Raw genomic sequence first — 27,880 nt, forward strand, 5'->3', positions numbered from 1 at the left:
GTATGGCAAAAATATCAGTTGCCACTACAGGTAGGCCTATTTGAAACGTGACCTGAAAGTGGTGTGTGTACACTTGATTAAATTGTGCCTGACATTTTAGAGACGTTATCATTTATAAAAAGGTAAACAAAAATTTACATAATTCAATATTTATTATAAAATGTTATTTTTTAAAGACCACAAACAGACCTGTAACCAGCACAATGTAAATAATGGAATTTCACCACTTACTCAGTGTATCGATTTTATTAAGAAAATACCATACGAATGAAGATATTTCCCTGTATTAAAAATTGTTTATATGTACGAGCATGGTTTCTTCTGTAAAAGTACACTAGAACAGTTCTTTAAACAATCCACATTTTACAAATATTTTTTTTTAGAAGACAAAGCTTATCTAAGGGAAAGAGCTTCCCATTTACAACTCTCTCAATAATGTAGAAGTAAATTTCCCTTATTCGATATCTAACAAAATATGGATTCATGTTTTATTAGGTGTAATAAATAATTGTTAAAAGTTTCAAGATCCGAGAATGGGTGTGTGAGAAATGACATGATCAACTATCTTAAGCAGTATCTGTGAAGTCAACTTGATCTCAGAATGTGTAAGGAAGAAATAACATGATCAACTATCTTAAGCCGTATCTGTGAAGTCAACTTGATCTGAGAATGTGTGTGGGAGAAATGACGTGTATAAACTTTTTACCAGACAGACATAGTGAAATGATATACCCTTTGTAAAAAACATCATCCTACGCACCAAGCCTTTGGTATACATGGGTTAAGGTGCAAATCTTCCATTTAATACAGCAGGGATTCAACGTAAAACGCCATTATTATTGGAGAGAAATGTTTTATTATAAGAATAGCATATGTACATAACTAGTTTACAAACTCTACACGGACATTTGCACAACTTCCAAGTGGCTCAGCAATGTGCATTCACAAAATGTTGGCCTATAGAAAGAATCTTTACCATGGCAAGAGTACATTGAAATCTTAGCAACAACCAAATAATAATATATCATTTTAATCAAAGGAAATGTTTTCGTTCACCTAATAGAAAGATGAAAATATAATACTATTTTTAGAACAGCTCTGACACTGAAAGGCAGCTGTGACACCTTACCAAACTCTCTTCACAGCTTCACAACCAAGCGTTTCAAATCAGTCTTGTTTTATGTGCCTAAACAGAAATGAATTGCAAACATAGTAGTGGTCTTACCTACAACACTGCTCAAACTCTACTAGTACTTTCCTCTCAGAAGCTAACACAAATATGGTGTCAGAAATTAGTATTGATTTTAAACAAAAACTCCCACTTATAGAGGAGAAGGTTGTTTTTTTACTCCTCTCTAATTGTTCTTTGTTGTGGTTTTTTGAAGAGAAAGCTTGGAATACTAACATAAAGTATAGGGAATAATTTTGATGAATTAGAATAAATATGATTTAAACTGGTAAAAGAAGCTTTGAAAGTCGAGCAAAAAATTCTTTCCAGTACTGGCTAGTGATTCCAGAGAAGAAAATAACCACAGTTATTAAAATACAACTTACAAGTAAAATAATATCAATTTTGTCTAGCGCCTTCACCACCATCACATGAAACCAAATCTAGAATCTAAACAATACTTTCACTATTCCCATAAATAAATATTCACAATGATCAATGAAGTCACACAAAGGGAAAAAAGAACCAGGCAACACATCGGCAGACACAAACCTAGTTCTCCCCAAACAAATGAGGGCATTCTAGAATCATTTACACATCATTATCATGAAATACAAATGGCTGGGATAAAATATGAAAAAAGTCATAATTTAATGTAGTCATCTTAGCAACATAACAAACACAGACAAAAAAAAATGATTTCACATTAAAAATCATTCAGAAAAGAAAATTGGTAGCTAATTAAAAGAATTTCATCTAAAAAAAAAAATCTCAAATTTAGGTGATGTGTCTTCTACCAGATATTAATAGTAGAAAACTAGTTGAACATTCTATTGCCACACAACCAAATGTAGCTCTAGGTGTTAGGATATGAATGGGAAGGTAGGTCACAGACACATGCAGTCACACAGTGAGGAATCAAAGTTGCTGGTCACAAGATCAAACAGAGCCATCACCATAGTGACTCACAGAAGTCTATAGTTTCTCTGAGAAGCTGGTGAGAAAATAGTACTAGATACATTGGAGAAAAAGGCACACTAACTTGACTAAGACTCAACAACAACAAAAAAAAGCTACAAAAAAAATTGGGGCTTAGAATATTTAACCTTAAAGAAGCTAAATATGTAGTCATTAAGTACATAATATACTAACACTGGTACACTAAATTGTTTTTCTGCTTGTGTTTTGAAAACCTTAAAATAGCTTGACTTTAATTAAAACCAACATGAAGAAAAAATTTTGCTCAATAAATTGAATTATATCATGTATAGAGAGACTGAGAGGAACCACCAAGTTCAATGTGAGTTCTGTTCTATTTGGAGCCAGACTGCTCCTTCAAGATGAGCTGTGTTCTATTTGGAGCCAGAGGACTAAAATGGGGTGAAGCAAACTTTTCTAAATTGAAACAAATTTATAAGAATGAAAAAATTCAAGTGCTGATAATATAAAACATTATAATGGTTTTAAACAGCCAACATAATTATTAGCTTTGATTTCATTTGCTATTGTTTCTTTTTACACTTTATTGTATCAACCACTTATCTACATTGTACATCAAGATAAAAATACTGAAACGTTATTGTGAACTCAAAATCAAACTGTTGCAAGTCATCATCCCAATTGACATGTTGGTTGTATAGAGACACTTGAACTCCACACTAATCCTAGATAGGTTTCACACAGCATTGTTTCCAACTGCTACAAGAATAAAAGTGCACTCATACACAAGAAACATTCTAATAATAAAAGGTTAAAATGACTGGAATCCACAAAGAAACAAAAACAAAAAAGTGAAATTTTTAAACCCCCCCCCCCTAAAAAATATTAATCAAAAACAGACAATTATAGATTACAAATGAGACCATAACCTAGTTTAGTTGCTTATGGAACACACCCTTCAATACAAGTCTTAAAGAAATAGCTATCCCCAAGCAACCCCAATATATATTATTTTTAGAATTACACGGACTATTGTATGAAATGTTAATGCTACATTGAAATCTATTCTATTTGTGATTCTAAAATAAATTAACCTTTAGAACTAATTTAGTACTGCTGTTAAGACCAAAGCTGATTGGCTCTACAGAAGTCATGGCACTCAGTACAGTGACCCTATTGTAGCAAGTGCAGGCCTGTCACTTAAGTTGATCTATTTTTACATTATTATTATTGCATGTTAATCATTGGTCACAGACAGGTGTTTTCATACTAACAAAAGAATTAAAAAGATCTCTACGATGACCATCTGCCTGTATACAACCCCTCCCTACCCCCTCCCCCCCCCCCCCCAAAAAAACAAAATTAATTCAAATACTGGTGCCAATAAAACAGGTAAGTTAGCTCATTTAATGCTTATCTTATCAAACAACTTATGAATGAATAGAACAAAAACTCATCTACAAAGTACAACAGAGTTTACCTTACAAAAAAAAAAAAATTAGCTCATTCAACAGAAAAGGTATAGTAGCAGACAGTCAACATACAGGAAGGCCCATGAACATTTGTATCAGTTTCATAAGGCAGTCAAAAAAAAATAAACTTTTTCAGAGGAAATAATATACAAGAAATGTGGTGAGTACATTGACCTCTTGACCCCTGTCTTGATTTGTTCTTGGTATGTTTTTTTTTTATTAAAAGTAAACATGTTTTCATTTTTAAAAATGTCAATAATATAAACATATTTACATAATATATTACACTAAAGTAATTATTTTGTCAGTAAAACCTGATTGGGACAAGACCTAAAAAAAAAATCAATGAAGCAGTGAGAGACAAGACTTCATTAAAGTCAAACAACAAATTAACAAAACTAATTACAAACTGGCCAATTCAGATCTCTGAATGAACAAAACATTTTTAATGTTACATTTCATAAGAGGTATGTTGTTACACTGAGTTTCCCAATATCTCTCAAGGTCTCTGAAATTCTTCCCTAGTGTTTTTAGAGCATGGAATGGGTTGCCTGAGCTAGCCAGGAAAATCAGTGACTTAGCAGAATTTAGGTCATTGGTTAATATGCATGACGCATAGGGTGTACTCATCATCTTTTTTGAAGTAACGTCTGTATTATATAAGTAAGCAGTACAATCAAAATATAACTTTTAGAAAACTTGTTTAGATTCACCATATTAACTTTGTTAAAAAAGAAAAATTGAGCTCAACTCAAAACTTGTAAAATCAGTTGAAGTTATAGTTGGAATTAACACTATTATATATTATTTCATTTATAAAATATACAATAGTCAACAGCATTTAAGTTAGTTAATAATGCCACTCAACATAATGTCTAGTGTTCCATGGCTAAACTTCAACAAACATGGTATAGTGCACACAAAAAAACTATTTTAGTAGGTGTCAGCAAGTGGAACCTAAAAAGTACAAGCAGTCCACAATCCTGGAAAGAACCACTGAGTCAAGAAGACATATAGTTCTAGCTCTTTTTTCACTTAATAAGTATTTCATCATCCACTATTGGATGAAGTGTACAAAACACTAAGACAAAGACAAAAAACATTTCTGACACAGAACTTGTCAAGCTGTTTAGGGAATTGTCCTTATCTTGGTTGCATAGTCTCTACTGAAGGAAATGAACACTGAATGAAGCCAAATGTCTTTTGCAACAAAAAGTTGACCAACCTTTCTAATATTGAATGATAGTACAGACCTGCCTACCAAAAAAAGTCCAAATGCGTAACACTTACGGTCAAAATGCGTATTTTGGCACCAGAATGCGTAACACTTACGTGATCCTCTATTTTGTCATATATATATATATATATATAATATTAGATGTCATGATTAGATCTACAATCTAAATCTAGATCAATAGAGATGATATCTAGATTAGATCTGGATCTATGTCTATATAATATATAATGAATATAATCTACTCTAGATCTGGGCTCAAAAGTGTTACCGATGTCGTGGATCCGCTAGATCCTAACTTTCGTAGGCCTACCTTCATACTTGATCTATTCTATACTAAGACTAAGAATCTAGTCTAGATCTAGACTAGATGGTAGTAGATGTTATCGATCTAGATCTAGTCAATCTAAATTCTAAATCATACTAGATCTATAACTAGTTTGTAGGGTAATGTAGAGAATCATAATGTAATGACTAGCTAGACTCGAGCTACATCTATTCCTGTATAACAAGTTATCTAGATTCTAGATCTAGAATCCAGATCTAGATTAGATATCTACAGTGTCACTCAATGTGTTTTGAATCGATAGCTCTTCGATTTTTTTTTCTATACAAATGAATACGAGAATCAGGAATGCACCAACATAATTAATTTCTACTCATGAACTTACAAAAAAAAAAAAAAAAAAGTCACGTTGGTGTATCAGCTAACTGACGGTACCAACCTGGTACCAGCCCGCCACTCCCTCACTCACCCGTTCTTCATTTCTAGACATCTAATTGCTATTAAGTACCAATCAACATATAGATCTGGGTACATTGTGTTCACCCCACCTTTTCTGTTTCGCCCCTCTCCCCACAGGTGGGCTTAGCGTGACCTCCGTGACCGCTTGTAAGCTAGTCTAGAGAGGAAAAAAAAAAAGCATACGAAATGCGTAACGCGACGGGTTAAATGCGTATTTGCGTACTGGCGGTCATTTTTGGGAGATTTTGCGTAACGAATACGCATTTTGCGTAACGGTAGGCAGGTCTGATAGTATGATATTTCAGCATTATTGACTTTCAAATGACACAAGAACGTAAAAGTTTGCAGAGCAACATTTGAGGGATAAATCATTACCTGCCCAGCTCAAGTACTGATCAAAAATGGATATAAAACTAATCTATTTCTAAAGAAGATTAGGTCCTGTCTACAAGTTTGAGTAGCTGGTCACATTTCAAGGTTATCAAACAAGTTAGCTATTTTTGGGCCATAAATCTATTAAGTGGTATGCCACCAAAGATCTTCATGATATAAAATTACTTTAGTGAGCTCCCTTTAACTGTGCCTGATCTCTCTATATGATTACAATGAGTTTGGGTAATGTTCAAGGCTTCTGTTTCCAATGTATTAGAAGTGTACTTGTATGGTCTGCACCATTATCTAATGGATTACAAATATCAAATTCAATAAGTTCCTCACTACATATTTACATAAAAATAGGGGAAAAAAATTCAAACATTTGAATTCAAATCAATTTATACATTTATCTCGTTCTTTCACATTTCTTTATACAGCTGAATTTGTACAAGTTTGTCAATCAACTAATTTCTATTTTTACAAGCTCATGCTAGCAATTTCATAACCAATTTATGTTCCACTGGTTGGATATTTAGCCCAATACCAAACTTCATTTGCGAAAATGTTTATTGAACAGAACATTTAATAGTTTTATTTTATGTATCTGCTAAATTTGTCAGCTTACACTTAATGGTTCAGAGACTAGAAGCAGAAGACAACAAATCAAGAAAACGTAAATCTAATTGCCCTTGAATGACATTTCTAAAAATCCAATCCCAAATGTAAATAAATTTTTGTTATAACAATCCAACAGAAATATGTAAATACATTTTTGTGTATACATTATTGGATGAAGTGTTACCATCATGTTGCAAATGTTTCCTACAACATGATTTACCATTAGCAATGTCCAATGCTAATTCAAACATTCCTTGTTAATGTCTATGTATTGATAAGCTCCAGCAACTTGAGAGCTCCATTCCTTTGGTGAGATGATGAGGGAACATCAAGAACTAAAAGCAGTCTTGACCTGGTCCTGTCTAGATTTTTATGTCCCCCTGTTCCACAAGGCAAGCTAGCGTTTTCCTAATGCGCAGCGCAGTGAGTCGAGCAGCTGCATTACTGTACCAGCATTCTTTCATTAAGCGTGCCATCACACGAAGAGACTGAAACAAAAGGATTAAGTGAAAAGAAAAAAGCTTTGAAGATAATCTGGAAAATGTAATAACTAATAATGTTGCAAAGCAATAAAGACTAACTATTTAGCAGACCTTCCCATGCAAACACATTGAAAAAGAGATGTTCTAATCAGTTTGTCAGTAAACAAAGTGACCTAAAAATATATACTTTGTTTATATTTGATTAATCAATGGTTAAGAAAGCGAAGTATTTTTAGAATCCCAAAGCACATTTGATTGTTTTTATCTATCAAAACATGGTATACTTCTGCCCACTATCAGCCCCAGGCAAAGTTCTGATCTGTCACTTATTTATACTCTCAACAAGCTGGACAGCATTCACCTTCCAAACACATGCACCCTCCTTCATGTAGCACAATAGCCTCTTTAAAATACCTCTATATTTTGCCATCTGTTCGGAATAGCTGGCCTCTGCTTGTCTCCACAAACAACTTTCCTCATGTCTTCTAGTGATGGATCAGTTGGAACGAGATCATAGTAGGGTTGCTGATAGTCTTCATGGATCCCTAAGTTTAGATAAATGTAAAATGTTTTCCCCAATACTCAAGCAATCAGACAGTATACAATTTTAAGCATTGCCTTATGGTCATTCTTCAATAAAAGGCTTTAAAAAAAAAACATTAAGATTTTAGTATAAAAAAAACAACAAGCACTAGAAATAAAAGTAAATAAACAATAACTCACCCCCTACAGAACATCTACGAGCAATCTCCCAAAGCACAAGACCAAAGGAATAAACATCAGCTCGTTTGAATGATTCAAAGTGTTCCATGTTGATTGTCTCATCTAAACATTCAGGTGCCATGTATCTCTTGGTGCCCACACGGTTATTGGGAGCTATATCAACACTGTCTAGCTTGGAATCATGGCGCACAGCCAGACCTACATATAAAAAAAAAAAAATTTCAATAATCATACAACTGTGACAAATGCAGAGACATTTTACTGTAATAATAAAGTAAATATCAAGGGAAAATTAATAATTTCATTTTATTGCCTTCCTGCATTGAATTCAAGTGAGGTGCATACACTTTACATTGTTTGACAAGCATGTCCTTGGAAAAATGAAATAAATATTATCACCTTGTCATTCATTATGCTTCTTACATTTGAATTAATAAATATCGATGGTAATTTTTCTAAATATGAATTTTGTAAAACTAAAATTGTTTTACTTACCCAAATCAGCTATGCAGCAAGTGCCATTAGACCTAACCAAGATATTTTTGGACTTCAAATCTCTGTGTGCTATTGCTGGTTTGCCTTTAAAAGAAATTTACTACTAAGAATAGGGGATAAAAACAACAAATCTTAACAATATTTAAGTCAAAAATGATAATAAAATGTAAAACACCAAATATCTAACATGTCTAATAATATTTTAAGCTAAATAAATTTTATTTTAAAATAAACCTTACTCAGAAATTACTTTAAATCTAAAAAAAAACCAAACAAACAAGAAACTTTGAAAGCTATACAGACAGGTTTGCATTGCTAGGATTTATCTGTCAGTACCTTGTGCTCCTAATATTTCCATGTGGAGATGTGCCATACCACAAGAAGCGCTGTGAGCTAGAGTAATCATGCCAGCAGGAGTTACAGTCTGGCGGTTCAAATAGTCAAACAAGGATCCATTCTCATGGTAGTCTGTGATGAGCCACAACTGTGTCCACGTGCCATTATCTGTGCAAAGTAAAAAAAAATAAAATAAAGGATTTTGAAGGCATCAACATTTTTGTTCTCATCTAAAATTTGTATTCTGATTATTTTGACTAAAAATGTTTTTAACTCAATAGCTACTAGGTCCATACCCCTGTAGTATACTTGAAATACTAAAGGAGCTAACTCCAAATAACAAATAGAGTCGTTGTACAAAGTATATTGTAACGTTTCTCACTATCCAGGCTCTCTGCAAAACTGCACCACACGACACAACCAATTTAAAGAGCTTGACTATTCAGGGCTCCTAACTAATGCAACAGTTTAATGTCAAATACATCACAGCCTATACTGTACAATTGGCAACAACATAACACTGACTGTACAAAAACCTTGCCTCTGTTCTGGACCTACTTCAGACCATACTAGTTCTGAATTAGCCTCGTACTGGTGACATTGCGAGGTAATGTGAAGTGACTTGACTCTGACACATTCACTCTTATATAGAGTCCATATAGGCCTTCTAGAACCGGAAGGAACGTTGTTTGACCATCCTGGTTGATCACATGACTACATTCGATGTGACTTGCGTGTACTATTTACAACACAGATCCTTTCCAAACTGTCACTTGTCAGGGTTGACCACTCATCTAGCGCTGGCCTGGGGCAATTTGTGTTGTCTAAAAACACACACAGCACTACCCGCATCTGTGTCAGCATCAGGTTTATAACAATGTTTTAAAAAATTAAACATCTAAAAATAACAAAAAATACTTCTAAAAAATTAGAAATGGATGACCTTTTTCTTTCTTCTTCTTCATTCTCATTTTACATGTCAGAAGGTTCAGATCAGTAATCCTATATCTGAGATGAACTGTGCAGTTGTTTCCAGATCAGGCAGTTTTCGGTACAGTTTTTGTACTATAGGAGGGTTTTGGAACCAGAGTCTTGTTCGGGCCTCTTGATATAGTATGCAGCTTTGAAGGACAGGGTCAGCATTCTCTGGTGATGCTCCACAAGGGCAGGTTTTGCTCGTCCCTACTTTTAAGCTTCCAGAACATAAGTTGTCTTGTTCTATTGTGTCTGGTTCTGAGTTGAAAAATTATGCATTGGCCATGTCAAGATAGCTTATAAGGCGTCCTTTTTCTTGTAATTGGGATGTGAGCTGGTCCAATAAGTACTCATTTATTCTACACTCTATTATTTTCATCCTTTCTTCTGGATAGAGAGGGATTTTCATTTGTTTGTTAATTTTTCCATCTTTGGCCAGTGTGTCTGCTTTTTCATTGCCCTCTTATTCAATGTGTGCTGGAATCCATTTAAGAATCGTTTCCTTGCTGTTGATGTTTTTTACCTTTACCTATCCCTTAGTCTATTGGACTGTTGGGGCTCCATGCAAGACTTGTCAACCATCTTTCTCCATTGCTCTCTGTCTTTTGCCTTAGTTAGAACCTCTTAAAATGGCAGGCCTGTCCATTCTTTTATGTTGTCCTACCATCGCTTTCTCTGTCTGCCTCTTCGTCTTTTTCCTGGTACTGTTCCCAGAAGGAAGGTCTTTGCAAGCCCCGAATATCTTGTAATATGACCATAGATTTTAAGGTTGCGTTTTTTTACCATAGTTAGTAGGTCATCATGTGGTCCAATCGCTGCAGTAACCCTGTCTCTCATCTCTTGGTTTGTGATGCGGTCTTTGAATGTGGTACCTAGGATCCTTCTGTAGCATCTCAATTCCATTGCTAGGATCCTCCTCTCTAGCTCTGCAGTCAGCGTCCAAGACTCACAAGCATATAAAAATGTGGCCATGACAAGGGAGAACAACAGTCAGACTGTTGATGTTAAAGTTTACAAAAACTGTCCTGTATTGCTTAATATAATAAGTATCAGAGTTTTTCAGGCTTTGAAGGACTGTTTTGGTATCACTCAGTAAGACAATTTGGATGTTAGGTGTACATGGGTAGTTTATTGGTGTGGTAGCTGCTATTTCCAGTGCTTGCCTTTCTGCTCTAAGGCTGTCTGAGAGATCGCCAATTAGATTGACTTTTCCAGTCTTTCTCTATTGGGTCATTCAATTAGTATGCAAACTCCTCCATTTGTGTTGAATTTTTGAGAGGATCCATCTGTGTAAACTCTGACCCATTGGTTGTTGGGGTATTGGGTTTTTAGAAAAGTGTTCACTAAGTCCTTGAGCTCTGTTTGGTTGTGATAGGATACGCTTTCGATGCTGTCTCTTATAGGAGGGAGGGAACTCTGGTTCCAGAGAGGAAAAGTATTACGCTGCTTTGTTGACTCATTAGTTAGGATGACATTTATAACAATATATAATTTCATGTTTTAATCAATAAAAACAAAATGTAAAGACGAACATTTGTTCAAGTGCCTGAATTTTTTAAGGCCAGTGACCCCCCCCCCCTCATCAGAACAGTTATTTCTGGTATTCTCCAGCATTTAACCCTAACCCTAAGACTAGTAATGTAGGAATTTAGTAGGCTTATACAATAAACATTATGTTTATAGATAAAATGTGTAGATGTCTACAGTATTCACTGACTTCCACTGAGCATCCTTGAGGCCCTTAGTTGCCCGGTCATGGTAATGTCATGTGATTCTGTATACATCTCACTTACCATTACTTCTAGCATGAGAAACTTAAAATAATCTAACCATTGTCCTCAACACCCCCAACTACATCTATTTCATCAAAAGTTTCCATGTGGTCAACAAAACTGCTCAAAATATCAGTCCAAGAAGTTGTAGATTTATTGATACTAGGTCCAGATTATTCTAGATCTAGATCTTATGTTTACTTCACTCTCTTTCTCAGAATTGGACTAAATCTAAGTCTAGATCTAGTGCTAAATTCTCAGGATTAGTGTCTGTAACAATTTCACCTTCATTATCAGCTGGATTTAGTATAATATTTATGCTAAGAAGACTAAAAACTGGATGGTCATTGAGAAAAATGTCCGGCGCAGGAAGAAACAAAAAAAAAAAATTAAAAAATCACAGAATTTTGAAGGCCCATAAAAACTGAAGCAAAAGTAATTAAAACATCCTTTTAAACAAAACAATCTATATTTCTTCAGCTCAAAATAACACTACGCAACACGCAGGAAAAGCTAGTGCGGGTGCTGTGGCAGGAGCATTTGGGCGCATTATTAGCAGGTGGGGGCTGGGCACATTTGTAGCTATGGGTTAAAAATCCATTTTAACTCATTATCCTTCCCATACACTGTACTGCGGTAGGATAGCCTTTGTTCTTCTTCAACAGAAATTTAATAACGGGTAGTGCAGGAAGCCTTTAAAATAGTGGTCTGGTTTACTCACAAAATCCTATTTCTAGCTAGAAAGGCTTCCTACAGTACCTGTTATTAACTCTTTCTCTCCATAGTTATTTTCCACGTTCTGATGGAATTATTTATTTTGCTCATATTTCACTACTTTGTATTGATTTAACTTAAATAACTTTTTTTGGTTGATATCAGAAAATGTTATATTTGGTATACAATTAAAGGAGAATGCACACCTTTTTAGATAATTTAAATTGATGTATATGTAACTAAAGTTTATTTTGGATAATGGAACTCATAATTTAAAACTTATCGACTGTAGAAATGTTTCCCTTAAAACTAGATCTAGACTAGATTTTATGATTCAAATTGAATAAAAAGTCTTTTGTATGATAGCTATTTATATTTTCACAAAACTTAATATATAAAACATTTATATTAATTGCCTTGAGGTCATTATCCCATGCCACAACCCCTAAAAAAATTTACTTTAGAAATAAAGAGCCTTTTTTTTGGACACACTCCTTAAAAACATCATTTTTTGTAAAAACACAATGAAAATGAAAAAAAAAATCTGTATTTTTCTAAAGGGAATCTAAACATGATATATTTATAAGCAATTAAAAGCATTTTGTAAGGAAAAATAACAAAAATAACTGGCTTTTTAAGCATCAGCGTTAATACAGTTGATTAGGCTGCAGAATAGGGTAAAATCAACTATGGTATCGTCGATTAGGAGAGAAAAAGTTAAGTTTCTGTTGAAGAATAACAAAGGCTATTTGATGTTTTGAGTTGGTCACACAGCACTCTTGTTGACTACAGAAATAAATTTAACAACTGCCCTAGAAACTCAAAAGGAAATCTACACAAATGAGTCAGCTCTACACAAATAAAATCCACTGTTTATCAATCAAGTCACAGGATAAGAAAGAAGGGCTCTCTATTATACTAGGCTGGATTAAAACCTAACCTTTATTGTCTGCTGCTATGAAGCCAAGTATGTGTTCATGACGCAGCATGACAGTTTGGTAGATTTCTGCCTCCCTGAACCAAGATCTCTCCTCACGGGATGAAAATATCTTAACGGCAACATTTTCACCTCTCCAATTCCCCCTCCATACCTCACCATAGCGCCCTTTACCAATGATTTCACAAAGCCTTATCTGACGGGCAATAGTTCTTTGAACAAGTAAAGGTAAACCTGCAAATAAAAAATTTTATTATGCAGAACAAAGAAGACAAATAATTCATAATCCTTAAAAAAATGGGGGGGGGGGGGGCGCAGAGAGAGAGAGAGAGAAAAGCAAGATATTAAATTTAACATTTTATGTGACGTTATCATACAATGTACATATCTATTTGGCTGCCTGGTCGTGCGGTTTGCGCGCTGAACTGTCGTTCAGATTTATCGACGGTTCAAACCCTGCCCACTCCCATCCCCCGTCGTCCTGTGGGAGGTTTGGACTAGGAAGTAAACTATCTTCAACTCTGAAGGAACATCCGAAACATGTAAAACATTTTACAAACTTTTTTTACAAAACATTTAATTATATAATGTACATATTTTAAATTAATTAATCCAGACTAGTTGTTCATGTTTATCAGAGAATTTAACTGTAATGGATCTTTGTTATAAATTTGTTAAATGGATTTTTAACCTAAAAATGTTGATATTTTCATTTTGAGCTTTGGTAGAGCATTTAGCAGTAAATAATAACATTTAAGCAGGGCGGGGGGAGGGGACAGATAAGTTAATTCAAGAACAAACATATATATGTACATTTCAATATTATATTACCTGACCCAGACCCTGAGTGTGACCAGTCATAAAGATCTTTCAATGAAGAAGGCTGTGAACCAACCAGCAGATTAGTATCTGAGTTTTGATCCAGCGGAAGTGCGTAAGGATGCCCACATTTATGGCAATAATGGTACAACATGATCCCAGCCAATATGAGCGTGCCAAGAAAGATTGTTGGCAGAACAATGATCAGAACTAATGTAGGGGTACTAAAAGATGATTCTGAAAAAGTAAATTATATTTTTTAAGTTAATAACATTAAACAAAAAATCTTCAGCGGACTGGTTTTTATTCCTATAAGCAATTATTGATAAAATATGGCTATCATTCAAATTCAATTTATCATAAGCAAAGTATGATGTTCACTTGGGTTTCACTTTATTGAACAACATATTCAACACATGGATACACTTCAGAGAGAAACATCATATATACAAATGTTATGTACTGCAGACCACTTGGATGTAGACCCAAATAAAAAAAAAAATTGCTATTTATTGCATTTACAAAGTCTTTATTTAAGAGAACATTATCGGTTGTATAACTATAACTAACCTAAGACATGGCAATGAAGCAATAAGAAAAAAAAAAAAACATTAAACCTTCATGTACATCTTTTTTCTTGGAGGGTTCAACACCAAGCTCTGGTAATATAGAATTGCATAAGTCCTGATCCTTGCAACACCTCACATTCTGTACATGTTTCATCTGATCTCCAACGTGACAGAGCATTGGGCGATCTACCAACAAATAGTTTGACCTTTCAAGACATCTAGCCACATAGGATGAAATGTTTATTAATAGTATTGGCACACAAGAGTTTAAAGGATAGGGTTAAATAAGGAATAGTTTTCAAAGTAATTTGAAAGGTCCCTAGATTTAGCCTTTTTAAAAACCAAAATATTTTGTTAATTATTATTTGAATGGATTCACAAAGTCTGAAAATAAAAATGTCTAAATAACATCACCCTTTATTAGCATTATAAATGAGACAACTATAAAAAAAAAATAGTTATACTTTTCCAAAAAGTGAAAGCTTGAGAGCATTGTAAGTTTGTAAAACTTTTATTACAAGTTTTTGAATAATAAAATTGTTTTAAAATGTATTGATTTTAACTATAATTTAGTTTTAACAATTATTTCAAAGCTGTACATCATTTTATAAATTTTATAGGATTTGATTGCCTCTTATCATTATGTACTGGTGCATAATTTCGCAAGGGGTGTAAAGCAAAACAGAAAAAAACACAAAAATAAGGTTACAAAAGACAGTTTGTGTGGAAACACAAACTCAAAATCGGCCCTCGAAGTGGTCCGCCCAGGCAGGCTTCAATATTTTCAGAAAGAACATCCGAATGAAATTATATCAAAGACAAATGAGAGATAAGAATGGAGAAAGAAGGTTAACAGATCTTGTGTAGTGCCCCAACGGTCCAGCACATCAAAGGATAGGTGAAAGTAAATGTAAAGTTAGATGTGAACCTGGCCTAACTAGTTCCCCTTTCAGACCTTGTGGTCTATAGGGCAGATGATGTAAAGTTCATCTGTTTTTGTGGCCTACGGTTAACGAGGGTGTCATGTAGCCAGCAGAACGACCAACCAACTTTACTTTTCCCCAACTAATGTCAGGTACCTATTAGAGCTGAGTGGACTCAGAGGCGCCCAAAGATTCCAAAGTTAAAAATCCCAGTCTTCACCAGGATTCGAACCCGGGACCCCCAGTTCGGAAGCCAAGCGCTTTACCGCTCAGCCACCGCGCCTCCCATGGCCTAACTGAAGTCTTATAATTGATCTAATTTTTTGAAAAGGCTCAATCTCTTATTCGAATCCTCCTAAAAAAAAATAAAAAAATTTCCACAATAAAATAACAATTCAGGAAAATGAAGTTTATAAGATTACTATTTGTTTTAAATTAGGTCTAACTTATAATGCATACTAATTAGCTTTTTCTCTTTAAATAATACTTGCATAACTGATTTTAAAAGTTAGATTTTTCGCTTTCAGAAAAAAAAAGAGTAGCCGTTGCATCAGAACTTTGAATGGTCTAAAATATTGTGACGTCCGATTTTCAATATCTTTTCTAGTTTACGAGATCTAAACAGGACGGACGGACAGACATTTCACACAAAACTAATAGTGTCTTTTCCCCTTTTGGGGGCCGCTAAAAACAACAACTATAGAATAGTTAGTGAAAGAAATGGTCTTAATAATTAGATTTATATCAAGACATTAGATAAATGTAATTCAGAAGTACAAAAGATGATGAATTGAAAATATTTCATTGATTATCAAAGTGATATTTTTAATTTTATGCCATTTCATAAAATTCAATTGATGCAATCACTTTTGTTTTAAATAATACGTTTGATGTAAATCATGGGCGTAGCCAGGATTTTTTTTTTTTGGTGGGGGTGGTTGTTTCCTCCCTTCCCCCACCATATATTATATATATTATATATAAACTATGTGTGTGTGAGTACATAATTAATCTTTATTACATTCAGACCCTTCATTCTTTCAAATGTTTTATGTACCCTAGAATAGGTTCTTCCTGGAGTGGAATAGTTCTTTCTGGAGTTGGTGGAAAGACTGTAGACACCCAGTCCCTTAACAGCCGGGGGTTTGGGGGAGCACTCTATGCTCCTCCAGTGGGGTTCAGGCCGCCAAGCACTATTTCAAGTATTTAAAACAAAAAAATACATTTTCTGAGGTATCTACAGTGCTTTATCCTGCTATTAAAAAATGTTTCTTAAGTTCAAAAACCAAATCAGCTATTTACTGAACTTTATTAATTGAGACCAGCGACTTGTAGACATTTGTAACCCCTCTTAGCTATGTTTATGGAATTTGGTGACTGAAGTTTGCTTTTGATTTTATATCGAAAAGGGAAGTTCTATTGTCAAAACCATCTGTTGGGGGTTTTAAACTAGAAAAATCTCTGGAGGTTTTTTTTTAAAACTTAAAACCACCTTTGCCACACTCATAGAATTTGGTGACTGTAGTTTGCTTTAGAATATTACTAGCCATATGTTACCCGTGGCCTGCGGGTCTCAATATGCGTGTTACTGATATAATACATTAGAATAGTTTGTGGGAAGCGTGGTAGAGAGGCTGAGTACACTTGAACTTGGCTTAGCTACCTATGAAGGGGGACCGAGGCACTACACCCGACTCGAGTTGAGCTGTGTTTACTGAGCACCTAAAGGCAGCACAGAAACAAATGTGAATGGACCATAGCGCTCTGAGCATTCTATACGCATTAAAGTAGCGCTATATAATAATATAAAAGCTATAATAATAATTACAAACAATTAAACAAAATAATAATGTTATAAGTAAAGTGAATGCGTGAATGTAAAAATAGTTTGAATAGTGCTATTAAAATAGCTAATCGACCTAAATCCATTTTTGTTACAAAAAGATTTGATTGCATATATATTGAGATGTAGATCTAGAGTCTAATTTAGTTTTTGACCTAGATTAAACTTAGATTCATTTGTTTAAATTAAGTAAAATACATCTAATTTTACTAAACATTCTTGATCTATCAGTTTAAGATGGAATTTTAGGTTCAATAAGCTTATTATTTTATGTTAGTATATTTAAATTTAATATCACCCATATAGAGCCTCATTTGCCTGTCCAATCACAGCGTGTTTTCACTGCGCGTTTAAGGTTTGCGCAACACATGAATGAAAATATTAAAATATCTGTCAACATGGCATTGCAGCTATAGGGAATGAATGTATGAAAAATGCTTTAGAAAAACAAATTTGAATGTTAATTTGATTAAAATATGAAATGAATGTACTATAATTAGTATGTTTATGTGTTAAAGTATAAAACTATCTTTGCGAAGAGAAGTTCTATCATCTTAGTTTTTAATTAGAGTTTTAGACCTAAGAATAGAGATATGTGTAACAGTTCAGTCTTGTCTAACAAAAGAATGTACATGAGGACTTCTAACTTCGCAGATATAAGGAACAAATGTATGTAAAAATGCTATTGAAAGACAAATTTGAAGCTTTATTTTATTAAATAATGAAATCAATAGACTTTTAGTAATTTTTGTGTGTAAAAGTAAAAAACTATCTGTTCAAAGTGTAGTTTTAAAAATTATATCTAGATCCTTTCGATCTTTCTCATGTAACCATGATAAACATAGCCTAGATTTATTAAATACTAATAGTTTAATAGAGTTGGGCAACTTTTTTTTTGGTGATCTTAAGTTGGTTTTAGGGCTACAATACATACACTACGGTCTAAGTTAGTACCCAAGGAACTACTTTATAGAATAATATTGAAGAGGGTTTTTTTAACCTCAATGCTGTAGGAGGGTGTTAAAACTCAAAACCATCGCCTCTGGAGGGAGGCGTTTAAACTCTAGGCTACGCTCACAGATATTGTGTGTAGTTTCCTTTAATTTTATATTAAAATTAACAAAATCTAAGCAAAAAATCAGTTATAGAATTACATCCACCCCCCTCTCTGTATGGAGGGGGTGGGGTAGGAGATTTCATTGGGGGGACCCCCCCCCCCCGCTTCACTCTATGATGTAAATACAATTTATAATTATCAACTATTCTAAAGATCTAAAGATCTAGTTCTAAGGACTGTGTATAGTATTAGAAATTATGTAATGTGGATTATTCTTGTTCTTGGTTATCTCATAAATCCTCAAAATATGTGAAAAGAGTATGGATATAATGGTTCTATGGCCTAATTACTTGCTGGAAATTGCAAAAAAAAAAATAGGAGTTGCAGTAATTTACATGGTAATTAAAAAACATTTTGAGATTAAACATGAAATGTTTGAAATATATAAATAAAGCTAATATATCACTGCAATAAATAATGTTAACTTACCTTCTTTCTATCCTAATCTTCTCTTTGTGTCCAATCATCACTCCATCTTTATCTTTCTCTTTTTCTTTTACAATAATGGACATACAGTAGCCCTCTTTGATATAACACGTAGTGTTTTCTTTGCCAGTGCAGGAATAACATTTAAAGCAATTTAAACCTAATCAAACAGAACAAAAAAATGTATTACAAACTATACAACAGAGTTTCTTGTTAGGCACTTAGTACAGAGACGCACCATAGTTGACGAACTTTGAATGCAGGATTTAGTGACATCACAGATAGTTGATGTTAATATTATTTAGATGGTGTTAAGACTTCAGGGTGACAACATCTTGTTACGGATAGAGGACAGAGACTCGACTGTGGCCATTATGTTTAAGAAATTTCCTAGAAGGATCTTGTATGATGAAATACACACATTTGTTGATGTCAGTGTAATCATGACACAGTAGGTAGGAAATTATTATACCAAACAGAGTAGGTGCAAGTAAATATCCCTGCTTGACATCGCTGCTGACATTTAAGCAGACTCAATCAATTAAACTTTTTTTGTTTACTCAAAAAACATTTATTTGAGAGCTGGTGTTTTGGGAGGGAATCTTATTTCAAAAAGGCGATTCAACTGACCATGTCAAGAGTTTTTGACAGAATAACATATATACGATAACGAGCTGCCTGTCTGTCTCTTGGAATTTTTTATGCAGAAGCCTTAGAGAAAATATCATGTCTATACTGTAATTCAACAGCTCGCAGCCCTTAGAGCTGACTCCCACAGAGGTCTATAAAAAAAGGTATATTATATAGAAACCTGATAGAAAGACTACATTTTCAATAAAGTCCAGTAGGGAATCTGCACCAATCGTTAGAAAGGCTTTTATCCAATGAAAAGGCTTGGACCTGGAGCTCTTCACCCCAAGTCATGTATGAGGGCCCTCAGCAGTAACGGCCATAGATTGAGTAATGCGACCGTACCGCGTGCACATGGCTCCTTCCTGGGCCCACTCACTATAAGTGGCTGAGGGCAGTACTAACCATGGGGAGTTTACTTTTATTCTACACCAGATTTTTTAGCTTATGTGGGAACCAGAGATGATACCATCTCTCATTTTCAAGCGCAAAGGAAACACTAAATCTGTGATAACCACAGAGGAATATGTTTTCTTTCTATTGCTAGGAACATCCTTGAGAGTAACACAGTAAAAAGGCTCATATATCAAGACCTGGCTTCATTCTCAGATTATGACACATAGAGCCCTTAAGTTCTTACCCCAACTCTTCACCTTTCTCTACTCAGTGGCATTGCAACCTAGAGAACTTAGTCAAATTGTAGATGAATAATCAGCAGATAAAAGAGTTGAGAAAAAGATAGAGATTGAGACAGAAAAACAGAGAGACTGAGACAGAGAAAAACAGAGAGAGAGAGAGAGAGAGAGACAAAGACAAAGATATAGGAGAGAGACAAAGACAAAGATATAGGAGAGAGACATAGAGACGGAGACAAAAAATCCAGCGATAAATACAGAGACTGAGACTGTGAAAGAGAGTGGAAAAAGAAAGAGAAAGGGTAAGACAGTAAGACAGAAAGGGAGAATGAAATAAAGAGAGAGAGAGAAAGGAGAGAGACAGGAACAGAGAGAATGAGAGGAGAGAGAGATGGAGAGTGGAGAGAGAGACGGAGACAGAAACCCAGAGAGCTACAGACAGAGAGTGAGACTATGAAAAAGAAAGGGGGAAGAAATAGAGGCGAGACAGATAGAAATGGAGAGTGATAAAGGAGAGGTAGATGAAGAGGGACAAAGACAGACAAAAAAGGGAGAGAGACAGAGAAAGGATATTTTATGTATATATTAGTAATTACCGGTATACATTTATTCATATAGAAAGATGCAGAGAAAAAGAAAGAGGAGGAGAGAAAGATAGAGAAAGAGGGGAGAGAAAGGGAGCGAGAGGAAAAGAGATGGCAACAGAGAGAGAGAGACTGAGAGCAAAGAGAGACAGAGAGGAAGAGAAAGAAAGATGAGTACAGAGAGACAGAGACTCAGAACGGGAGGAGAGTTAGAGAGAGAGAAAAAGAGATTGGCAGACAGACATAGAGAGACTGAGAATGAGAGAGAGAAAGAAAGATGTAAACAGAGACAAATACACAGAGAGGGGGGGGGGGGGGTAAATATGAGTAAATATGGTTTAAATATTCTGTCAGATTTTGCTTAAGTCAAATGTATTTGGACAGGATAGGACAACAAGAAATGTCATGAAAAGCACTCCATGACGCTAACCTTCATGATAACCTGGGTTTCATATTAAATAACAAAGCAAAGATTCTATGTGATGACTACAAAAACTGTGAGTTGTTAGGATTTATGTATAGCCCGAAAATAAATTACTCTAGAGTGTAGGTCTAGATATCTTGAGTCTAAATTACTCTGTCTACTCTCCTCTAGTCTAGACATCTAGACCTAGAATTTAGTACAAGTCCTAGATTAATCTAGATCTATTATAAAAATATAATAAAAAAATAATATTTATAATCTTTCCTCTCTATTGACTCACTATATGAGTATATATGCAAAACTTAGACTTATCTAGAAAAAGTCTCTAGTAATAGTTTGGATGGCCAGATACCTATACCATGTTGTTTTCAAGCATATTGATCTCCCTTATCTATATAATATTTAACTTTAAATAACTTTTTTAAAGGGAGTTTATTTGCTGTCAACTTATGTTTTTTTACATCTATTTACTGAAATGAAGGTCTAAATAAAATGTTAACAGTAATTTCAACTTATTTTTTCTTATCAAATTATTAATTTACAAAAAAGATCTGGTTAACAATTAAATCTATAATGATCTATTACGTCACCAAGCAAAGCGAAATATTGATAAAATAAAATAAAAATATGCATGCATATCTACATGTGTTTAATTATTTTTCTTTTAAACAAATTTATGCTATATGAAGTTCTATAAAGAGCAATGAAATAATAAGTGAATTTCCAAGTAGACAACATAGAAGATTTAGTAGTACAAAAAAAATGGAATTCAAAAACTATTAGCCAACACCAAACCAAATAAAGCGTCTGGACCTGATGGAATTTCATTAAAAACCATCTTAAAAGCATTATAGAAAATCATCATATACCAACTAAATACACATCAAACAAAATAAATAAATGCTGGTTTAATAATAGACTAAAGAAGCTTTGTAAACAGAAGGAAAACCTAATATAGAAAATTTAAAGAAACTAAGGCAGAAAGAGTTTACAAAAAGTATATAAAAATTAAACACTTAACCCAAAAAGTAAGCAGACAGCTGCAGAGTGAATACATAAACAATGTAATATCTAAAGACAACAACAAAAACCTATGGTCATACATTAAGTCTAAGAAAATGGAAACAACAGGCATAGCACCATTAAAAGATGAACATAACATAATACATAATGATAATGAAACTAAAGCAAACAAATACTTTGCATCAGCATTCTCAGCCCCAGGGGACAAAGACATATTACTTAATTTGAACCAAGTAGACAACATAGAAGATTTAGTAGTACAAAAAAATGGAATTCAAAAACTATTAGCCAACACCAAACCAAATAAAGCGTCTGGACCTGATGGTATTCCAGCTAAATTATTCAAAGAACTAAGCAATGAGCTAGCCCCAGTGTTCAAAATACTCTTTCAGGCATCACTTAACCAGGGCAGAGTACCAAAGGACTGGAAAGAAGCTAATGTCACCCCCCTATTTAAAAAAGGAGAAAAATCTGACCCAGGAAACTACAGACCAGTATCTCTTACCAGCATCACATGTAAAATCCTAGAATACATAATATGTAGCAACATCATAAACCACTTACACAAACATAATGTCCTCACCCCATACCAACATGGCTTTAGGAAATATAGATCATGTGAAACACAAATAATAGGACTAATTGATGATTTTTCAAAAGGTTTAGATAATAGTGAACAAATAGATGCTATCTTACTAGATTTTTCCAAGGCTTTTGACAAAGTTCACCACTATAGTTTGCTTAAACAATTAAAATATTTCGGCATTAATGGTCCACTGCATCAGTGGATTAAAGATTTTCTGATAGGGAGAGAACAAACTGTAATAATAAATGGCTATAAATCAACACCAATAACAGTAAACTCAGGGAACAGTCTTGGGTCCACTACTATTTTTAATTTACATAAATGATTTACCAAATTGCATTACTTCAGGAACAAAAGTCAGATTATTTGCAGACGATTGCATAATATATAGAACAATAAAAACAACACAAGACACAGATATTTTACAAAGAGAATTAGATGAATTACAGAAATGGGAATCAAATTGGAGCATGTCTTTCCACCCAGAAAAATGTCAGTTGTTAAGAGTAACAAAAAAAACTAAAACAAATTAATTCCACTTATCTTATTCATGGCAAACCAGTAACAGACTAATAACGCAAAATACCTAGGTGTTATAATAAATGAAAAACTGTCATGGAATCCACATATTGATGAAACTATAAAAAAAAATCCAACAAAGCATTAGGGTTTATTAAAAGAAATTTCTATAAATCAAATAAGAACATAAAACTAAAATGTTATTTAACCTTGGTTAGGCCAATAATAGAATATAATATGCATCCTCCGTTTGGGGCCCCTCAACTCAAGAAAACATTAAGAAACTGGAACAGACACAAAATAGAGCAGTGAGATTCATAACAAATGAATATTCACATTTGACTAGAGTAACACCTTTAGTAAAATCACTAAATTTAGAAAGCCTTCAGGACAGAAGACTCAAAAGTAAAGTAGCAATTATACATAAAACACTGAACCATAATCTTCAAATGCAAAAACAAAATTTAATAAAATACTCTGAAAGACACAAAGATAAAGGCACATTCCTCATCCCATATGCTAGGACAAATTTGTACAAAGACTCCTTCTTCCCTTGTGCTATTAGAGCATGGAATGGGTTGCCTAAGCTAGCCAGGAAAACCAGTGACTTGGCAGAATTTAAGTCATTGGTTAATATGCATGACTAAATGCATAACGTCTGTATTATATAAGATAAGAAGATAAGATAAGTCTTGTTTTACTACTATAGGAAATAAAACATTTTATTTTAGAAGGGTAGTAGTAGTGCAGTTTTTTAATACTTTTATTTTTATCTGTTGATTACGACTACAGAATGAGCTGAATTCATTATTATTCGTTTGGACACCCCCTTTTAAATTTTATTTAATAGCTAACGGTATAAATGTGATTGAAATGTCTTTCTAAAGATGTTTGGAAGCTTTTTTTGATATGCCCATCAGCCTACGATCAAACAGGCTCATAATATAGCCCTCATCCCTTATATGGGTATGAATTGCTGAGGGAGATTAAAACAACAGTTTTACATACATGGTTACCGAGAATCTAAAAAACTGCCATCTGCTTTGCCTTTGGAAAAACGGAACAAAATTACCGGAACTTATCTAAAATTTGACATGCGCAGTCCAGAATGGTAAATTTTTGCTCCAAATATTAAAACAAATGAATTACAAACAAAAAAAGTGACGCGTTCAAGGAAGGAGAATTTGATGAAGTGTTCAAAATATAAGATTAATAAGAACCTCCTCTATAATAGAAACCTGATTTTGTAATCTACATCAAACTACATGAAAAACTAATACCAAAGTCTAGATCTATATCTATAATTAAATAATCTTAGACTCTAGAGTACTAGAGTCTAGACCTATTTCTAGACTACAATTTATCGAACAAGTTAAGCTCAGTCGCCGACATTTTTTATGTTTGAATTTGTGTATCTTCGTAAAAAATTAGACCTAGAAAAAAACTGATTGTATGATCTACAAATTCCTCATCCATTTTTCTTAAAAAGTAGACATGTTTTATTCTATTACTACTCATAGTTAAACTTATATTTGGTGTTAAAGTGGGTCAGGTCGATGCGTTCAAAAGCTTAAATTATCGAACATCGTTTTATCGATATCTTATCTTATCGAACATATTAAGAAACTATCGAACACACTAGAAGTATGGTGCTTTAAAAGTGTTATAATCTTAAAATTTTGTGAAAAGTATGGTGTTTCAAAAGTGTTATAATCTATTTTTTTTATGTATATGATTTTCTTTTTACGCCATGCCAAGACAAACAGATTTTAGCCATTTTCACATGCTCCACATTGAAGGAGTCTATCACTGATTAGCTATGCTTAAAAACTGATGGTGCTAAGCCCAGTAACACATTACCGACACATTACCGTACCAGTACTTATTTAGGTCTAAGCTATTTTGAGATATAAGGCCATTAATAAATCCAGATATTATTTATTTGGGGGACAGCCTAATAAGCATTGGTAGCCAATAGATAATCCCGCCCTCCCCAAGTCATTGCAGGACACAACAATTTACTTGATTGACCTAAAAACAAAACATACGGTACGCAGCCCTACGTAACTAGCCGCCGATCTAGCACGCTCAGTGTATGTAACAGCCCAAAAGTCAGTGCTAGATATTTTTCGATCGGGGCGTGGGAGGGGGCTGAAACGCTATGGTAGCTTGTGAGCTGTGTTACCTATAGATGTAGATAGCTCCGCCATCCCTAAACCACCTGCTTGACAAAAAAAAAACATATTTTAGAGCATGCTTAGTATTTGTCACACGCACACAAACAACATATCTATATATACTATGTATCTATCATGCCTAGTGTTTGTGACCTAATTAGCGGCTTGACCGTAGGTACTCGACTGATGGCTCCTCCCCCTTTCCCCTCAACATTGTTCTTACTACAACTTGAACAATGTTTTGGGACTGTGTTGATGGCCTGGTTTACACCTGTGTGTTACGCTATCACTGACCATTTTTTTTATTGTTGTGTGTTAGTCTGGTGGCTGCGTTTGGATTGAGTCTTGAAATTTACGTTGTTACTTTGCACTGAAAAAGTGTGAATGTTGGAGAGTGGAATTGTGTAAGAAGAAAGCGAGGGTAAGGGAGTGTAGGCAGAATAAGAGAATGGTTAAATGTGTTATTGTTATTATTTTGTGTATTTGTGATGTTTCAAAGGAGTGTCTTTGTAGCGCTTTATGAGCTTTATCATACTTTATGGCAAAAAAATATAATAAAAAAAAATATATATAATTTTATAGACCTGGCGCCACACGTCTAGATCGAGAAGCACAACTGACTCTATGTATTTGAGGCTGACGTCACATTCTAATTGTCGATCAATTATTGATGATCTCTGGATACAGTGTCTTGAATGTTTCTCTCCCCCCCCCTTTTTTTAACCTGCCCAAGACATTTTTATTTCAAAATACAATATCTACATTCTATAACTCCCCCTTTGCCCTTTCGTTTTATTAATATCTCTTCACATCAAGCACATGTGCTAGGTATTGGTTTATAACACATAATTCAGAAGTTAATAGAATGGGGCATCTGAAAAAAACAAAACACAACTGAATACATTCCACTCCTTTGATGCTGCGGATAGTGGCAATAATGCTATTAGCATCAAGCTATATGTGTAATAAAATCAAGCTTTTAAAATGGGTACAATTAGTGCATATCGATGTAAATCTATTTACTTACAAAAAATATAGCACATTTACTGTAAACCACTAATAGCTGATCTGATACAAATTGTAACATATGAGTAATTTATATCTGTACTTTGCATTACATTATTTAAAAAAATAACAATTAAAAAATATATAATTTAAATATTTTGTCTTCTTTGGGTTATATCCCTTTGATGTTTATTTTTAACATTAAAATGGTGTTCGATATTTTACGGGAAGCTGAGATTGCTTATATAAAAACAGCTACTATCGAACACCCCCTTTTTTAAACCTCAATTTTCATGTTTAGGTAGCAAAGGACACTTTAAAAAAAATAGTTGCAAGTGCAAATATTTCTCAGCCTAATTAGAAGCGTATTAATTACTATTATAATAGGTTTTGTTGAACTGAAGCATCATTGGCATTAAAAAATACCCTTAACCCGAGACTCACTTCACTCTTCCTAAGAGGTTAAAACAAGTGAAATTTTTATACCAATATTACCAATCATTTACAAATGCACTTTGAATATAAGTAAAAAAATTATCCTCGGGTGAAAATGAAACTAAATATAGATCTAACTTAACTATAAAGAAATGGACATTGCACAATATGAATGGACTAGTTTCGTCATAATCATCGAAATATAGGAGAATTTTAAAAAATACAATGGGGTGTTCGATAAATATCTTAAAACGAAGGTGTTCGATAGATGTAAGTATTGTAAGTTACTCTAGATTAGTCTAGATATAATATCTAGATGATAGTATAGATCTATAGATCTAATCTATGTAGATCCGTATGCGTAGCTCTAGCTAGACTAGACTGTAAGTGTTAGTCTAGAATAGTCTAGAGTCTAGATCTATTCTAAGTATCGAAGTATTCAGTATGCACAATACAATAGGAATGGCTAGTTTCGTCATAATCATCGAAATATAGGAGAATTTTTAAAAATACAATGGGGTGTTCGATAAGTACCTTAAAACGAAGGTGTTCGATAGATGAAAGTATTGTAAGTTAAAGTTACTCTAGACTCTAGAGAGGCTAGTCTCTAGACTCTAGCTAGATACAGATCTAGATCTAATATTTAATATCTAGACTCTAGAATTACTAGTCTAGATAATGAATGATAGATCTATCTAATCATTTCTAATCAATCTAATCTATATAGACTATAGACTATTATAGATCTAGAACGTACCGTAGCTCTAGACTAGACTGTAAGTGTTAGTCTAGATCTATTCTAAGTCTAAGTATCGAAGTATTCAGTATTGTAATTGTTAAGTTAATAGTTAATCATGTTATTGTTAATGTTAGTATTGTAACTGTTACATGTGCTTGTCTTTTAATTTTATTTTACCTTCAACCTCATCGTTTATGAATGTTGATATGACTATTAGAAGATTAAGCAGAAATACTAGTATATCCATGATCTTAGAAACGTTTCATAATTAGCATACAGGTACAAGAAGAGAATCTCATAACATGTCTTTCTGTATACGAATCTACTTTAGAATCTAAATCTAGATAGATACGTTAGATTTAGATCTAGATTACTTAATCTTATAGAATAAATACAATCGGTCATCAATCATAAACCGGTAGTAATTGCGCCAGAGCCAAA

The 27,880-nt window shown here is 33.8% G+C and overlaps 1 protein-coding gene across 1 annotated transcript; it reads right to left on the minus strand.

The window, feature by feature from the left end:
- Nucleotides 1–1,795: 1,795 nt before the first annotated feature.
- LOC106050376 (TGF-beta receptor type-1-like) lies at nucleotides 1,796–27,860 on the minus strand. Its single transcript, XM_056014486.1, has 10 exons — nucleotides 27,617–27,860; nucleotides 18,686–18,842; nucleotides 14,422–14,591; nucleotides 13,817–14,041; nucleotides 12,989–13,219; nucleotides 8,588–8,755; nucleotides 8,252–8,335; nucleotides 7,757–7,954; nucleotides 7,448–7,578; nucleotides 1,796–7,039 (listed from the first exon to the last, which is right to left on the minus strand). The coding sequence occupies exons 1-10, from the start codon at nucleotides 27,684–27,686 to the stop codon at nucleotides 6,914–6,916; spliced, it is 1,560 nt and encodes a 519-aa protein (XP_055870461.1). The 5' UTR covers nucleotides 27,687–27,860; the 3' UTR covers nucleotides 1,796–6,913.
- Between the last annotated feature and the right edge of the window lie 20 nt (nucleotides 27,861–27,880).

This window comes from Biomphalaria glabrata, chromosome 16 (genome assembly GCF_947242115.1).
Source record: "Biomphalaria glabrata chromosome 16, xgBioGlab47.1, whole genome shotgun sequence".
Lineage (NCBI taxonomy): Eukaryota > Metazoa > Mollusca > Gastropoda > Planorbidae > Biomphalaria > Biomphalaria glabrata.